The 18,306-nt window shown below is 39.0% G+C and overlaps 1 protein-coding gene across 1 annotated transcript; it reads left to right on the top strand.

Annotated features, from left to right (window-relative positions):
- The first annotated feature begins 643 nt into the window (after nucleotides 1-643).
- BBS7 (Bardet-Biedl syndrome 7) lies at nucleotides 644-18,104 on the top strand. The gene is made up of 19 exons (XM_027659008.1): nucleotides 644-751; nucleotides 903-968; nucleotides 2,118-2,180; nucleotides 3,027-3,202; nucleotides 3,778-3,964; nucleotides 4,631-4,703; nucleotides 5,589-5,705; nucleotides 6,576-6,706; nucleotides 7,427-7,511; nucleotides 8,904-9,006; nucleotides 9,565-9,757; nucleotides 10,639-10,713; nucleotides 11,768-11,833; nucleotides 13,070-13,209; nucleotides 14,071-14,235; nucleotides 14,675-14,784; nucleotides 14,889-14,992; nucleotides 16,451-16,574; nucleotides 17,404-18,104. The coding sequence occupies exons 1-19, from the start codon at nucleotides 716-718 to the stop codon at nucleotides 17,538-17,540; spliced, it is 2,151 nt and encodes a 716-aa protein (XP_027514809.1). The 5' UTR covers nucleotides 644-715; the 3' UTR covers nucleotides 17,541-18,104.
- Nucleotides 18,105-18,306: the final 202 nt, after the last annotated feature.

The raw sequence follows: 18,306 nt of genomic DNA, 5'->3' as shown, positions 1-18,306 counted from the left end.
TCGTGGTATGACCGCAAGGAGTTAATAAAAGCCAGGTAAGTGTGGATGTTAATTGTAGTAGCACTGTTCGACATGTCTGTATATACACGTACCCACAGCTACGTTTCTTAACTCAGCGTCTTTACTTAGCAGAGTAAGGACTAGACCTTCTCTTTTTTTCTTTTTTTTTTCTTTTTTTTTTCTTTTTTTTTCTTTTTTTTTTTCTTTTTTTTCTTTTTTTTTCTTTTTCTTTTTACAAACCCCGCCATGTGGAGCTCACGTGAACTCGGTCCAAAGCTCCTCGTTACGTGGGTGAAACGATTTAAAAAAAAAAAAACAAAAACAACAACAACAAAAAAAAAAAACCAACAAACAACTCGGTACTCCGTGCGGGGCTGGCATTTTGTTACACAGCTCCCAACGACGCTTCGTTGTTAAAATAAAACATTCCTACTTTACCGCTTCCTCGGTGGTTTGGCAGCCGGAGCCTGGAAAACCCGCACGGATACGATCCCGGCTCCGCTCCCAGGAGAGACGCTCCGCCCACTTGACGTGGGCCCCGCCCACGCCGACGCGTTCTGACCAATCGCAGCGCTCGCCCTGCCGCGGCCCCGCCCCCCCGGCCGCCCGCCCAGCCAATGGGAGGCGGGCTGGGCGCGGGGGTTGCCGCGGTGACGGGGCGCGGGGCGCGCTGTGCCCGCGGGAGGGGCGGGCGGACCCGCATCCCACGGGAGCGATGGAGCCGGGCCTGGCGCGCGTGGATTACCTGCAGGTGGGCTCGGGATCTCCCCGGCAGCGGGCAGGGCCCCGGGCGAGCGAGGGTGGCCTGGGCGGGGAGGGGGAGCCGTGCGGCGGGGCCTGCGAGGTGCCCGGTGCCGCTTCCCGGGAGCGGCCGTGCCCGCTCAGGAGCGTCTCTTCCACAGGTGGGAGTCACGGCGCAGAAGACCATGAGGCTCCTGCCCGCCTCGGGGAAAAAGGCCACGCAGAAGGTACCGCGCGGGGCTGCGGGCTCCAGCTCAAGGGTTTTCTGGCTGGGGAGTGCGTCCCGATAATATCCTTAATCATCCCCCCCGGGTTTCTTTGGGGAAGGACTGCGGAACCCAGCTTTGGAAAACTTATTTATTTGGAAAAAAAATACCTAAGTTGGTGCTTGGAAAGATTTCAGAATGAGGAAGGCATTGCTGAAACCACAAGGGAGTTTTTGCATACTTCTCTTATTTCTGCATTTATAACGGCCTTAAATTGAGACCGGGGAGATTGAGATTAGATATTAGAAAAGACTTTTTCACGGTTAGGATGGTCAGGAATTGCTTGCACTGGGAGGTGGTGTTTAAGAGGTATCTGGATCTGGCGCTGGGTGATGTGCTTTAAGGGTTACTGTGGCAGTGCTTGGTTGGTGGTTGGACTTGGTGACCTTAAGGTTCTCTTCCAACCTTGATGATCCTGTGAAATATTTCTTTTTAAGTTTTCCTTAACATAAGTTCAAATTAAGGGAAACCTGGTTAGGAAAACTCAATCAAACAACAGTGTATTTTTTTGCTTCAATAGTAAAGTCTCAGTGTGAAAATGCAGCTCTTCCCTAATACATCTTCACCTCGTGGTTGCTGGCTTAGAAGCAGGAAAAGGATTGTAAATGCTTTTACTTGAGCTACTGTTCTTAGGCTTCAGTGTCCCATCCAGAGCACTTTATATAGATCTCTAAAGCATACTCCCCTGTGGCTGTGGAATTAAGTAGTCTAGAATTTAAAGTCCTTAAGTATATGGAAATATCATTAATGTTATAATAATTATTTACAAGGGCATGTAGTGACAGGACAAGAGGGAATGGCCTCAAACTGATAAAGAATAGATTAGATACTAGGAAAAAATTCTTCCCTGTGAGGGTGGTGAGGCCCTGGCACAGGTAGTCCAGAGAAGCTGTGGCTGCCCCATCCCTGGAAGTGTTCAAGGCCAGCCTGGATGGGGCTCTGAGCAACCTGGAATAGTGGAAGGTGTCCTGCCCAGGGCAGGGGGGTCAGAATGAGAGGATCTTTAAGTTTCTTTCCAACCCATAGCATTCTGTGAATAGAGAAAAAGCATTATTTAAGAACGTAGTTGTGTGTGTAATAAAAAAATAACTGTGTGTTATACTTTTGAAGGTGGTTGTTGGAGATCAGGATGGGGTCGTTACATGCTTTGGCATAAAAAAAGGGGAAGCTGTGGTAAGTGGGAATGTTCCATTTAAAATTTTATTTTTGAAGTATTCTTTCCAGTGAACTTTGAAAGTCTCTTTTTACTGACATGACAAATAAGATACCTGTGGAAGGTGTCAAGGTAGAGCTGTGGACTGATACCTGATACTGTGGTGAGGGCTTGAGGATTTTGTGGCTGGTCAAGCACATCCACAGTTTTGGAGTCAGACACTACATGTGGATCATCACAAAGAAAGTCAGTTCCACACCTTCTGCAGTTAAGTTGGGCTCAAGCCTGTACACTAACACAGTTATTGTGCTGGGACAAAAACATGCAGAGAGTCATTAAACCACGTTAGGGATTTTGACAAACTGATTGCTTTTTAAAAAATAGATTGCTTAAAAAATTATTATTATTATTATTATTATAAAAATTATTATTTTGTTTTATGAGTTTTATTTTTTCCTTTAGGAAGTTCATGGTTAGCTCATAAGGGTTCTACAGCCATACAAATAAATCTGTGTAGTATTGTGGCATAAAAATGCAATATGTTAAGAGGGAATGTGTGTGTAGGTTTTTCTTTAAGAAAAAAGATTCACAAACAAAATCAGCTGACAGCAGTGAATTTTTTATGTGGATGAATAACACTGAGGCAATGAAGTCTTAATTTATTATAATTTTTATATTTATTGATTTATAAAATGCTTGATTGCTCTGGGATTCCAAAGGCAGTTGTGCAGATTGTTTTTCCTCTGCACATAATCCATAGTATCTTAATTTTTACAGAAATTGTAAAGCAAATTCGTTATCCATTGTGTTAAAAGATTACCATAAATACAATTTGATGATGATGAAAATTGCTGTTCTATTTACAGCCAGTGTTCAAGACACTACCAGGCCAAAAAATTGCAAGATTGGAGCTGGGAGGAGCTCTTAACACACCACAGGAGAAAATTTTTGTGGCTATAGGACCCGAAGTTAGAGGTTTCACAAAAAGAGGGAAGCAGTTTCTTTCCTTTGAAACTAACCTGACTGAAAGCATCAAAGCTATGTATGTATGATACTTTGCAGTTTTTTCATAGCAGATTGTTAGTTTATGATTGTATTAAATTATTTTTCACTGTTATTGCGTACTTATAGGTAACACTGACATGTAGGAATGAACTTGGAAAATCATGGTGAAGTTTAGGAAGTTTAGAGGGGCTTGGGAGAGGTATTGGGATGGATCTGGAGGCACTCACACAGTGCAAATGCAGATGAGCAGGGCTGGGGTTGTTGCCACAGCGTGTCATGTCCTTATACCCTTCCTGTAGCAGAACAGGAACAATGTTTTTGTTTTTCTCTTTGGATCACATTGTAAGATGCTGCTATAGATAAATCAGCTGGAGAAGAATGAATGGATAAAAAATAGAGTGATGAAATTTTTATAAGGAGACCTGAAGACAAAACAGGAAATTGGAGAGCTACAGAAATCATGTGGTTTTAACATTTACAGGGAACTTCTGAAACTGGAACAGCTTGCAGGGCCCTATAATACCTTGAAGCTACAAGCATGTAGCAAGGCTAAGAGACTCTCACTGCAACTGTACTGGGAAAATGCTCCAGGAAGTGTTTTCTTTTCCTCAGGCATATTTCAGGAGCAGATCTCTTCCTCTGTGCAAGCTACATCTATAACCATTACTGTGACTGCAAGGACCAGCACTACTTCCTATCAGGAGATAAGATCAATGATGTTCTCTGCCTTCCTGTGGACAAAGTGAAGTGCATTACACCAGTGCTTGCATGTCAGGATAGACTCCTCAGGGTTTTACAGGTTAATTTACTTGTTTCTTTGCGTTTTATGTGTTGATGCTGCAGAATTCTGCTAATTCTTAAGGGAATCAGCAATCAGCATGTATTAAACACCAGAAGGATAAGTGTATTGTGTCTTACTTGGCAGTGTTGCTGGCTGTAATGCTGGTACATTCCTTTTATTTTAAAGGAAAATCATGGTTATAAACTTGCTGCATGAGGATCAATAAAACCACTATAAATAGGCTTTGGAATTCATAGGTGGAAGTAGATGACAAATTAGTCCCTTCTAACTAAACACGCTCACATAAACATTTAATTTCTTCAAATCTTTATCAGTTTGGAAATTCTTGCTCTCACAAATTGCTGTTGTGACAAGTCTGAATGATATTAAGTGCTTAGATGAATTTATATGCTAAATTCATGAATTGTTTTTAATAATAACACATTTCAAGAGTCATAGGTTTTATTTCTGTAAACTTTACTCTGTTTTGGCTTAGAAATGGTTCTCCCACAGGTATTGGGAGTTTGTAGAAGTGAAGCTTATGTTACTATGATCCATAGTAAGTTTATCCTTGTAGGGTTTGGTTTGTGGTTGGTGTTTTGGGGTTGTTCTTAGTTTTGGTTTTGTTTTGGTTTTTTCGTTTTTTTTAACAAATTCATTCAAGATAGTTCTCTTTGTCTTTAGGGATCTGATTTGCTGTATGAAATAGAAGTTCCTGGACCACCTACTGTTCTTGCTCTGAGCAATGGAAATGGGGGTAACAAGATTTTGAATACAAATATAACTAACTGATGCTATTTTACTACATTTAAAAGTTTTTATTGCTTGTATTAATGGATTATTTTGTCATGATTTTAAGCTGATGTAAAAAGCGCAGCATAAAATTAACTGTGTGAAGTCATTTCTTACAGACAGCTAAATACACACACACGTGTTTTAGACAGTTTTAAATGATATTCACATTTAATTGAAAGCCATTTAGAGGAGCAGTGAGATATTAAGTGGTCTCATTGTGTAAATACAAACTGGATTTTCAGGGGCCTTGTCAAAATTTTGGGTTTGGGTTTCTCTAACACATGGAATACCATAGCTGGAATCCATGGATAGCTAGGAATATTGAACTAAGACTGGAAGGATCAAGCTTAAAATAGTTTGATCATCCTTCTTGCTAATCTGTTCTAACCTAATAGAAATCGCTTTAGTGTGTTAATCTGGTGCTTAATTTAGTTTGTTAGATTGTGTCACAACAACACTGAGAGCTGTTTGGAAAAATAATTCTTAATTACTGAAGTTTTGGCACAACACTGACTACTGGAGGTGTGTTCTCAATGGATCTCTCTGTTTCTCTTCTGTAAAAACAACTGAGTAGCCTACCTTTGCTGAAATTTGAAGTATTGGATTCTGAATGGTTTTTAGGCAGAATTCCAGTGCAGGGTGGGCAGTCATGGCACAGTAGTGATGGTCATGAAGAAATTAGCAGAATGGGTTCAGTTTTCATGTATTTGGTTTTTGTTTGGAAGCCTAACAGTTCTGTTACACAACACTAATTTAGTATTTTCCCTTGGGCTGTAGAGTGTAACTACACAGCCTTTTTAAATTGGTGTACTTGATTGTGTTGATTCTAAGTTCAGTTTGTGTTTAGGTGATTCTGGGGAAGAAATTGTGTATGGAACTTCTGATGGTAAACTGGGTGTTACCCAGATCACTGGTACCAAGCCTGTACACAAGTGGGAAATTGGAAATGAAAAAAAGAGAGGAGGTACGTGTCTCAATCTCTCACTCTTTAGCTTTCCAGCATATTTGAGGCTTTATTACAAGTAGAAAACTCAAGAAATATGACTAAGGTCTCTTTCATTTTTCTGATTTTCTTACAAATTATTCCAGTGAGTTTGTCTTGCTTTCTATTTTGTGTTCATTTTATTTTCAGTACTTTAACGTGCTTTTGTTTTCACAGCTTTTTAGTTTCATGCTTTCTAGTATGTCCTCACTCTTCCTGTGAAATACGAAGGAGTCCTGAAAGTTAAATTCCATCTCTATTTTCATATTAATTCTTGTACAGACTCTCTCAGTGCTTTTTCCTTTTTCCAGACCCTAACTCTCTTTCCTGTCCAGAGATGATTAGTTGTCATAGGCTGCCTCCACATGTGCAAGTACTGAGTACGTGTCAAGCAGCAGTACCTAGTCCAGGCCTGGCACAGTCAGAACCCTCTTTCTGTCATCTTACCCAGAATTCCTATTCCATTTACCAATAGCTTTAAGTCAATTTTAAGAAGCAAAGAATACTTGCTTCTTCAACTGGCAAAGTTACAGCAGTGAGGGCAGACAAATAGTTCGTCTGAAGAAATGTTTGATGAGGGAGGGTTAAACCCCTCAGAAGTAAGTGATCTGAACATCAGAAGGGGTGTCTATTCAGCAGTTTCTATTTGGAATTGGTTGCTGTAAAATCCTCTGTACAGCCTGGCACAGGTGAGGGACTTGAGCCCTCTAGAGGACTCGTCCAGAAATATCTTTAATTACACCTCAAAAGCCGACCGAGAGTCTCTTTCTGTGTAACAGAGCGTGGCCTGTGTGTTACTGTGTCGTAAACAAATAAAGATGAAGCAAACAGCTTTGTTTTCTTCTTCTTTAGGTATCTTATGCCTTGACAGCTTTGACATTCTGGGAGATGGAGTTAAGGAATTGCTTGTTGGGCGAGATGATGGAATGATAGAAATCTATGCCTTTGAGAGCGCGGATGAGCCTGTCCTTCGACATGATTATGTGAGCCCACATTGCTCGTACTCTGCTGGGAAAGAATTAATTTTTAAAATGTTATCTGTGTTTCAAAATTTACATGATCATTACCACTAAAATATGTGGTTTGGTTTTAATTTGAAAATGTTGACGATATGAATTTGAAATCAGTATTCTAATACTTAAGAACCAGACAGTGAAACAGTCCTGATATAAGCACAGATCAAAATAGTGAAGAGGGTATGTTGAAGGTCTGGCTCTACTGACTGCTGAAGTCTCTCCTGGTGTAACCTAATACAGTATTCAGTGAAAAAACAACCCCATGTTGTGTATAGTTTGTTTTACGTGCAAAATAATAAATGTCAGCTGTCAGGACTTTACTGAGCATAATGACTTTGGTTATCAGTTGTTTAAAGGAGCAGATTGGACCCACAGAGATCACTTCAGCCTTCAGTCAGATTGCTAATTCCTGATGGAAAAATATTGTCTATCAGTGTTTTGCTTTAAACTTTCACATATATTCCTTAAGTGGAGTAGAATTGGAATGTATTTATTAAAACACCAAGATTTAGCTGTGATAGTCATCAGCTACTTTTTTGTAGGTCTAGATATTGTGCATTTCTGTAGATATTTTGGAATGCAGGTAGAAGGAGGAGCACAACCCTTAAAACCTCCACAAAACCCCCCTCCAGACTTCTAAACTGAGTGCAGTGATATTTCCCCCTGCCTGAATGTGTTTCCTTGAAGGCTTTATCGGAGAGCATTGCCTCAATCCAGGGTGGCTGTGTAGGAAAAGATGGCTATGATGAAATTTTAGCAGCCACATACTCAGGTAAGCTTCATATTATTTACTCAATAAATTCCGTGTGTGGTGATGTGATAAAATGAAGCAGACTATGTTTTTAGTGCAGCTCAGAGCTCTGAAATTTTTTGTTCTGATTGGAACCAGAATAATATTAAACTATGAGGGTTTTACACTTTTAAGATGTTCTTCATGTGTTCTGGCTGGCAATTTTTTTTGGTGCAGACTGTTGCCTAACTATGATGAAATAATGAATATGTTATGTCCAAAGGAACTATTTATAAGCTCTTTAAATTAAAAATAGTGATAGATGTGCTTTCTTTTTTTACCCCGTCTTTTAGAAAATTTCGTTCCTTTGCAGTTTCACGGGGCTTTAAATGGGGTTGATTTTGCTTTCAGTAGAAAATAAAGTAGAAAACATGAAGCATCTCAGCAGCTCCTCTGTAGGGTTTGAGCCATTGGCCTGACTGTCACAGAGGTCATGGTAAACAGGCTGCATATGTCAACTGCTGGAGCTAAAATATTGCTAATTCTCTATCTTGGGTTGCCTTCAGGGCTAAAATTTAGCCTGCTGAAACTTCTTGTATTCAAAATCACGTACTTTGGCAAGATATAATTCTCAGTTAGTTATTGCCAAGTAATGGTGTTCAAGTGCCTCTTTTAAGTGGTCTCTGGGTGATCAAAAGACTCTTCTGCCTGACCTCGTATGAATTATTTTGGTGTGATGGGCTGCAATAGTACTATGGCCAAAGTAATCTGAGGCTTCTTTCAGTGGGAATGTTATAAAGATCCATGAATCATAGGAGATAGAAAAAAGGGCAAGCCCATATTCCCCTGTAGGTTTTCAGAGGTAAACTCTGGTAGGATGTGCACTAGACTGATTTTGGCAGGTAGGTAGAGCTATAAACACTCTTCAAGTCTGCATGTCATGCCTGAGGTGTCAGAATGTAATCAATTGGCATTTGCTTTTATAAATAAATGAAATTTAGTGAGCAAAAAGATAATTTTTTTTCACTCCAACCAGCAGCATTTAATCTCTAAGCCCACTGTGCAGGGTACAGTTTGCTGTAAACACGCTGCACAGCTTTTGTTTTGTTTCCAGCTGTAGCCCTGACAATTATTTGAGGTTTTGTCAGAAAACCAGAGGTGGGAAAAAATAGAAGTGCTCAGTTAAAAACTGTCACAGAGGGATTTATTGCTCAAAGCACTTAATGAAAAAGAATAAGTAATGTTTTCCACTTTAAGAATGAAACCCGTAAAAAATCATGCTCAAGGTCTAGATTAATCCTCCAAAAAAGGATTAAATTAGGCTCTATTCTCTCTACCCAATATCTGGAACAAACATAGCTCCACATGTATAATAGCTGAGTGTAGGATTTCCTTTTAGCTTATAAGGAATATAAATTTCATATATTGGTTTAGGCTGGCTGACAGGACTGACTACAGAACCTGTCCATAGAGAAGGTGGATCAGGTGAAGAACTAAAATTAAGCCAAGAAATGCAGAACAAGATTTCATCCTTAAGGTAATTGCACTAGAAAGAAATTTAAATGGAAGAATTGAAATGTTAAAAGCTGAAATGTCATTTTTTCCTTCCTGTCTCTCTGGATTTTCTGTATCATTAATATATCTAGAAGTGGAATCAGGCCTTTTCAAAGTAGAAATGAATAGCAGCCTCATTTCACAGTCATGAATGTGATGATGATGTCTTAATGCCTTCTTCCTCAGCATCAGCAAAATAAGATTCCCTTCTTCTCTGCTGCCTTATAGCTCCTAAATGATGGCAGGAAAGTAGCATATTATTCAAAATGCATTGCACTCTTGAAGGAAAAAAAAGTTGTCCTTTCCTGTGTCTCAGAGAAATCCCTTTTGACAAGGAACTGTACAATCTACATGTCCATGTGATATAGTTTATATTTTGTCTTTGTTCAGTATGTGGAAGGGGAGTCACCAGTCACTTCTGGCTGAAAAACTGAGGACAGGAGATAAACATGATTGCCTTGCAAGCTTAATTTGCATAATATCTATGGTAGCTTTTCTAGCTGCCGTTTTAAAGACATTATAAATTGTTTCCCTTTTCTAGGAATGAACTGGAACACTTACAGATGAAAGTACTTCAGGAAAGGGAAAAATACCAGCAGTCCTCTCAGTCCAGCACTGCTGTTTCCTCAGTACCTGCATTCAGTGTGAATGAGAAGTTCACATTAAACAAGGACGATGCCAGCTACAGCCTCATCTTGGAGGTGCAGACAGCCATAGATAATGTCCTGGTCCAGGTGGGTGTGGGTTTGTTCTTGGTGGCTTGAGCAGAGCAGCATTACATTGCCAAAACAGGCCAAAGTGCCTGCTGTACCAGAAGGTTTCTTTGCAACTTTGTGTTTGCTTTTGCACGTCCTTATTTAAACACCAGTTAAATCTTCAGTGAGGTGAAGATCGTCATTTGCCAGTTAAGTACCCTCTGTAGTGGAAAATTAATTTTAGAATGTTATGGGCCACCTGTGCACTTTCAGAGTGGAACAGCATCTGATTTGTGTGCAACTGGGGATAAATACTGCTGCCCAGTAGAGCAGCCTTAATTAATTGTTCCTCCTACTGCATCAGCTGAAATTAATGGCGTCTTTGGTAGATGACTCACAAAGAGTGGTGGTACTGAATTACCTTCTCTTGGGAAGTGCTTGGGGAGAAAAATGTGACAAGGTGAGAGATTTGTGAGGTGAGAGAACTACTGCAGGATTTTATTTTTCACTTCTTAATAAAAATCTTACTTTTATTAAGGATGTTACAGAACAATGCTAAGCTGCAGCTGATTTGCAGCTCTATATTATCTGATGTTTCCATAGCTAAGTGAGGAACAAATTAATTTAAATAAATTGTTTAATCTACCCTTTCTGTCTGAAAGACAGTTACATACCTTACACTGATGTTGTTGTAGGCTAACCCCACAAGAGTTCAGGACTCTGTAAGAGAATAAGAAAAAGATCATGATGTTACTCCAGGATTAAGTAGTAAGCTGCATGTCTGTTAGGCTTTTACCCCTTGGATGAGGCAATCATTGCCTCTGCCTATTAAAAAGATTGGTGACAGTTAGAGGATAAATACACTAGAAGCTCCTCAGGAACTTAAGCTCTTTATTTTTCCTTCCCCCTGTGTTCTGCAGAGTGATGTCCCAATAGACTTGCTGGATGTGGATAAAAATTCTGCCGTTGTTAGTTTTAGCAGCTGTGATTCTGAGGTAAGTGAAACAGAAGAGATGATATTTATGGGGATCACCTGATGAAAACTCTTAATATTGAGTAGTAGAAATAGGACTTGGGTTTATATTTTTGTGATTTCAAATATATTGATTTTAACTACTCATGTGGTAATTTTGGAGAGCTCAGCTTCATTAGAGATACTGCAGAATTTTGGAGTTAGTGGCAGGTCCTGACATAAGGCACAGCTAAATATGTGCAAAAGGATCCAGGAGCAGCTGCCCTCTTGCCTTTTTTTTTTTTTTCAGCCTGATACATTCACTATTCACAGTCACTATTGCTCTCTTCTCTGGGTTTCACAGAATTACATATTTACTTCAAGGTAATGTAGGTGAAGAACGTTATATTTCTTCCTCGGTTCATTTCTTAAAAATCTCTTTAGAATGCGAAAGTTCCTCTGTGTGGAGAGTCAAATGTTTAGTGCACTTTTTTATATAATAATTACAGACTTAAGTAGTTATAGAATTACTAATGATGATGAGGGGTTTTCTGGGGAAAAAATCCAGAAACCGCCTTAGGATTATGAAAATCTTCTGTGAAATCTTTTTCCTTGTAACATTCCTCTGTTTTAAAGAACTAAATTTGCCCATCACTGGTCTTCCCTGAGGTTTTTAGATATCAACTTTTAATTTTAAGTTTCTGGTCATTTATGGTGATCAGTTTAGCACTTTTTTGGTGTGTTTTCTTACTGATCTTGCTTTAGTTTTTGAAAGTTGAACTAATATTGCAGGGGCAGGCTGACATGCATTTTTTAGATGAAAGGAAGGTATATGTGGTAATCTTTATGGTGATATTAAAGAATATAAAAGGCTTTGGTTGTTTTCTCCTTATATAAAGAACTTTTTTTTAACTCTGCCATACTTAAAATTATTAGAATATTCAGGGGAACCAAAGATGACTTTTTTTATTTCATTGTTGGAAATAGCTGTACATACAGAATCAAAAACTTTACTGTACAAGTCTACAGTCAACAGGCCAGTTGGAAATTTTGTGAGTCCACAGACCTGTTTTGTATTATTTTTCTTCTGTTTACAGCCAAATAGCAACTTTCTTCTTGCAACTTACCGATGCCAAGCAAACACCACAAGACTTGAACTTAAGGTAAAATGCTCCAAAATATTTTCCACAATAAATTAATGGTTATTTCTGCTTAGGAGAGGAGAGTTCTCTACCTGGACTGAGTGTTCAGCCTAAGGAAATGGTCAGTCCAATGTCTGCTGCTGGTTGTTTCATGAGAACCTTCTGATATGGGGTTTATATTTCTTTATAAAAACGTGTTACCTCAAAGGTCCTCCTTGAGTGTCCCTCAGATGAAAGCAGTGGGGACATCACAAATCAGGAAAGTATTGGATTCTGGAGGCAGTGTATGGATCTTAAAGCTCTGGCACTGATAATCCTCCATTTGAAGGCAGTTAAACACTGGGAACTAACCAGGGAATATAGACTGGATTTGTATTCCAGAGAGGAAGCAAATCCGATCATTCCATGCTTATTTTACTAAAGGCATGTGGGTGTTTTGGAGTTTTATTTTTAATGATCCACCAAATTCAAACATTTTATGGCAACCTCCAGGGGAAATAATGAAGGAAATCATGATTAGGAAAATCCTCAGTGTGCACACAGGCATTAAGTTTTCTCTTTCTCACTTCAGCCTCCTAATCTGATAACGTGTTTGTGTAAAACTCTCAGTCAAAAGATGATCATCAGAAATTTAAGCCTGTATAAGGTGCACCCAATGCAGGAAGGTTGGGGGTGGTTATGTGGTTTTTGGTGAGGAGTACTGAAAATACCAGGTAAAGAATAAATAACACAAGAAAAATTAACCAAATGCATTCATAGTAGACAAAAAGAGGGGTTTTTTACTCTCTCACCAAAAACACTTATAAACTTGCTGTTGTGTGTCATCAAAACACTCTGTTATCACTCTTATTTGGATCCCAGTGTGGTGGATTTGATCTGCACAGGTTCTGCTGCCACCTTGCTGCAGTACATTCAGGATCTCCAGTGACTTACACCTGCCACTGGAGTTTATTCTCTTTTTTATCTTGTCCATGCACATGCAGACAATATAAGTCTTGGTGATTTTATTTCCAAAGAGAACTCTTTACTAACTTTTTTTTATTAAAAATATTGAAATGGATGTCGTCCTGCAAGACATTGCTTTTTGAGTTCTGAGACCCTATAAAATAGGAGAGATAATCAAGGTCATAAAGCAAACCTGTATTTGAACTCCTTAACTAAATTCCTTCAGCTCCTTAATGTATGTTGAATATTCACCAAATCGTGGTGAATTAATCTTTTCCCTTTTCCTTTTTTGTGTGTTGTGCCTTTCTGCAGGTTCGCTCCATTGAAGGTCAGTACGGGACACTTCAAGCGTACGTAACGCCGAGAATTCAACCAAAAACCTGCCAGCTTCATCAGTATCAAATTAAACCACTTTCCCTTCATCAGAGAACTCATTCTATCGACCATGACAGGTATTTGTGAAGAAAAATCAATGCTTTTTTTTTCCTTTTGAAAAAAGGACACAATCCAGTTGAAATATTTGCGCTGTAAACTTAAATATGTAATTTCGGACCCCTACAGTTTTGAGCCTGTAGTTCCGTTTTATGGGTTTCTTAATAGAAAATGTGAATCAAATGGGTTCCTTGCCATTCTTTATTCCTGTTTTCGGGTTATTTTTCATTTTTCTCCCTGGGTTATAGTGCAGCCCCATGTGTTAGTAGACCTGAGGGTGTGGTAGAAAGGAAACTCTGCTGTCTTAGTAACCACAGTCTTTTCAGTTTCAGCCTAATTTTCCCCTCCACCCTTTTCATCTCATTTTTTTCTCATAGCTGACTTGGCCCCAAAACTGAGCCAAGACTTTTTTTAGTCTTATCCTTCTGTTAGGAAATTTGCATTTCATGCAGTTTCTAATTGAAGTTTGCCCACCCTCAGTCAACATCTTGTGTTGTCTCCAAGGAATTGCTTGTTCAAACCAAACCTGAAAGACTGAAGGGATGATACCAAAGGCTTCAATGTGCAAATGAGTTCCATTATGCCTTGTTCTTGATATAAAGGTGGTTTACAGCATTAGAGACTGTTGAAGCTCTCTCTTAGTCATATTTGCTGTGTTGTCAGTTGTTTACCATTGTCCTATATCTCAGGTTTAACAACGTGAAACTTGTCAAAAACTTGGTAGCTGTAATCTGCAATATGAATCTCTGCTTAGTGAGATATCTGATTTTACAGGTCTTGATTAAAAGGAAACCACCACGTGGAACTATTTTATACGGACAGTGTCCCTCCTTTTTAACTATTGACTGTCCTCTTTTTCTTTTAATTTCATAATATCACAGACCCATGAACACCCTGATGCTCAAAGGCCAGTTCAGCTTTGCTGAAATTCACTCCTGGGTTGTGTTTTGCTTGCCTGAGGTGCCTGAAAAGACTCCTGCTGGAGACAGTATCACCTTTTATTTTCAGAACACCTTCCTGGGAACACAGCTTGAAAGTACTTACAGGTATATACAACTGCTAAAGCACTGTCTGACACTTCACACTCATCCTACTCTTCACCCTTCCACCCTCAGCTCCTTCAAAACTCCCCCTAAAGTGAGCAAGAATCTTTCTTAAAAAGGATTTTCAGACATTACCAGAGGTGAGAACTATCCAGTAATGATGCAGTCCGTAACCTGAATATGGTTTCTCTTGAAATTAGTCCAAAAAACCCAAAGTTACCAGGTAGGAAAGGCTTGCTTTTAGAATATAAAGGACAAGGCTGGCTAATATAGTGAAATTATTGTTTTCCAACTTCCATTTTTTTGTATTGAGGAGCAGAAATAACTTCAAAGGCATTTAATGCTCATGCAAACAAAAACGGGCATTAATTTACAGACCTTATTTTTTAACACAGGGACAAATCTATGAGTTTGTTCATTTGAAGTTTTTCTTCCTTTTTAGAAAAGGTGAGGGATATTTTAAGTCTGACAACATTTCTACAATATCCATCCTCAAAGATGTGCTTTCCAAAGAAGCCACTAAAAGAAAGATTAATCTCAACATATCATATGGTAAAAATTTCCTCTCTGTTTAGTCCTTGAGTTCATTTGATATTCCTGTAAGTGGAAGAAAGAGTATTCATTTGCTTGTTGGGGTTCTTTTCACTCCCTGGTAGATGTCAGTGAAGAATCTGTGAGGCACACACTAAAGCTCATCCACCCTAAATTAGAGTATCAGCAGCTGCTGGCCAAGAAGGTTCACTTAATAGATGCTTTGAGAGTAAGTATCTGAACTGTCATGGTTTGGTTTTTATGGGGGATTATACTGTCAGATACCAAGTTGTGTGGCTCAAGTCAGATGTGTGTCATGTAGGGATCTGTTCCAATGCTGTTCCCTTGAATTAAATTAAATCGTGTTTTAAATGTCCAGGGGTTTCTTTCAAGGAAAATTCCCATTTTTGTTATATAACTAGTGATTAACACGTAGGATTACTGACTGATGTTGAGAAGGCTGAAATGGGGCAGTAGAAGGCAGCCAGCTTTATCATCTAATTTTCTCTTCTAGCCTGCTGTTATTTTCCAGTTCCTTCTGTGTCTCTTTCCACAAACCTTTAGAAGTTTTTTAGATCTGGGGTTGATTGTCCAGGCCAGATGCGACTTCCTTGCTTTGGAACTTCATCCCAGTGTCTCATAATTTCTGCATTATCTGCTTTTCAATCTTTTGCTTAATACCCTCCTCAACAGTTAGCTTGTCTCAGTTCTTGGACTTTTTTCCAACAGCCAGGACTTTACTGTCAAAAAATTGCCATCATCAATTTGGTATTTTTTATTTAGGTGGAGAGGAGATGAAAATGGACAGCCAATTCTCTCTTGTCCTTTGGGGGGATCAAACTACTTGTTGTCAGAGCTCTCTACTTAGTAGAAAAGCTGCCTACCAATGAAAATAATGTGTATCTTTATTATCACTGAAAGTGTTTTACTTGGGCTGGGTTTGGCAAACCAGGGATGTAAACAATAATAGAGAATTTATTCTTAATGCATATCGTGTCTGTGCAATAATAACGTTGCATATCTTGCTTGTTTTAGGCTTTATTTAGACAGCAGATCCTCGACTTTTTTAATCACTCATTCTTTTGGATGATAACTTATTGATAGGCAGTAAAATAATCTAGTGATTGATGAAAGCTGTTGTCCCAGCAGACTCACAATGCACAACATAATTACTTTTCTCTAGAAGAGTCTTTCTGTGGAGGATAAAAAGATATATACTATTGACCACCTCAGATTGGTCTGATGGTAGACTGAGGCATTTTAGAGCATCTTCAAAACTTTTTGCTGTCATGATTGAGCGATGCTTTCAGAGCCCACTTTTACCTTCAGACTTCAGCATGTGCTACAATTTTTTAGGACTTCACTTATTGTGAAAAAGATATGGTCAAGGTTTGAGTCTGTAGGGGCAGGGCTGTGGCATGATCCTATTCTGGCAGGGCTTGGAGCTGGAAGCTGTAATACACAGAATTTTGAGAATCTAGTCTATAAAGTGACAAGTAACATCTGACACTTCATTAGAAGACTAGCAAATGAGACACTCTGAAAATAACTTCTGCTAGTGTAAAAGGAGATTATGTTCCCTTTGAAGTACTTCCTCCTGTCAGACCCAAGCTTAATTTCTTCTTACTTTTATGCTCTTATGATACTTATCTGCTGTTAGTTCTTACGATTTTAAAATGTCTTTGAGGAATTACAAGTTCACGAAGGGAATGTGGACTTCCTGCTCCCAAAGTACCGCACCATTTTGGAAGAGGCAGATCAGCTGCTCGAGGAGTACAAGAGACAACCTGCACATCTGGAGAGACTTTATGGTTTGTCGATAATTCTACTTTATTTAAATGTGATTTCATGTCCAGAGAGCACGCTGGGCATGGCTGGAATAGTTAAGAAGTCAGGATTAGCAGAATTTAAATACTTTGAGTGGGTACACATGGGAAGCTTCAGCAAGAGGTTTTTTGGATTCCCCATTCCTGGAGGTGTTCAAGCATGGGGCTTGGAGCCCACAAGCTTATCACTGAGAATGAACATGACAGGATTATCTGCAGCTGACTTGTCCACTTTTTAAATATTTGATAGACAGCTGCTTATATTTGGGTGATCCTTGTCTTCATGGACATGGTTAAGGAGTGTGTTCAAATCCAGGATGGCATTTAAGAATGGTACAAGTTAAATGAGCATTTCTGAGGGGTGAAGTTTTGCAGAACATCAGAGTTAAAAAAAATGCACGAGGAGTGGGAAGGTAGACTCACAGAAGATGATCTCATTTAGTGAAGGAAATTCTGTAACATTCTCTGCTGTTTCCCATACATCTTTCAGCCCCGAGAATGTCTGCCTGACACCCACTTCAATAAGCTTGTACAGTGTAAGCAGAGTCCTTGTTACCTGTCCTGTGATGGTTCCTTCCTTTTTGGTGTTTCAGACATGAGTAGTTCTATGGCAGAAATACACACTTTGGAATGAATCTGGAATCCGGGCCCACAGTGGTTTGTGTTTGTTTAAAATCAAACCACTATTTAAAACATGAAGTTAAAAAAGTCTTGTAACAACTAGGATAGTTAGTACATAATAATGAGTTAACAGTAGAGATATCTCTTACTGAAAACAAGGCAAATAGTAATTCCTGGAATTTTATCTTTGCAGGTATGATCACAGATCTCTTCATAGATAAATTTAAATTTAAAGGCACCAATGTGAAAACTAAAGTCCCTCTCCTCCTGGAAATTCTGGATGGCTGTGATCAAGATGGATTAATTGCTTTTTTTGATGCTGCAGCCTGACAAGGGAAAAGCAGAGTAATTTTTCTGTTTTTAATCAAGGCATTTCAATATTAAGTCCAAAACACTTTTTAAGAAAAGCACTTTTACTCTTTTATTGTACTGTCAGCTCTTAGGTTTTATTCATATTTATTACATTTTGGATACAGTAGTAAATTTCATATAAACTGTTGTGTATGTTAAATGCTCTCAGAGGTTCCATGTACAGTGTTAATAGCTGAAGAAAACTTAGAATCAGATGTAAATACCAAATACCCTTTTGGCAAAAATGTTTTCACTGCTGTTAAAGTCAACATGGAGTAGTCTGTGTTCCAGCTGCAAGAATGGATGAAGAAAGTGGTTTCCAGAGACCTGAATGGAAGAAATTTGTGTGTTTATTAAGCTGTACCTAAGATAGGTAGTATTTGCCTGCTGCCCTGAGAATCTCAGATCTCACCAGATCTGATGTAGCTGATGTAGAGGGGGGAGAACTCTGAATTTTAGACTGAAGACAGCTCCACTTAAAGCCACATGTTAAGTCTTGTTTAATGATGGATGGCATTAAACTTCCTCTATGCTTCTCCAGCATCCCTGTGGTTCCTTTCAAAACTCCCGATTACTTCTCACTTGGTTTTATTTAAAATTAGAAGAGATGAACCGGCCTGTGAATGTGGAGATCTGTTCACAAGTAAAAAAGACCAACTTCCTTAAAGGGACATTGAATCACAGAATCATCAAAGTTGGAAAAGACCTTCAAGATCCTCGATCAAGCTGAACCATCAACCCAGCG

This window comes from Corapipo altera, unplaced genomic scaffold (genome assembly GCF_003945725.1).
Source record: "Corapipo altera isolate COAL_440 unplaced genomic scaffold, ASM394572v1 255, whole genome shotgun sequence".
Taxonomy (NCBI): domain Eukaryota; kingdom Metazoa; phylum Chordata; class Aves; order Passeriformes; family Pipridae; genus Corapipo; species Corapipo altera.
This window is presented reverse-complemented; position numbering and strand designations above follow the sequence as displayed.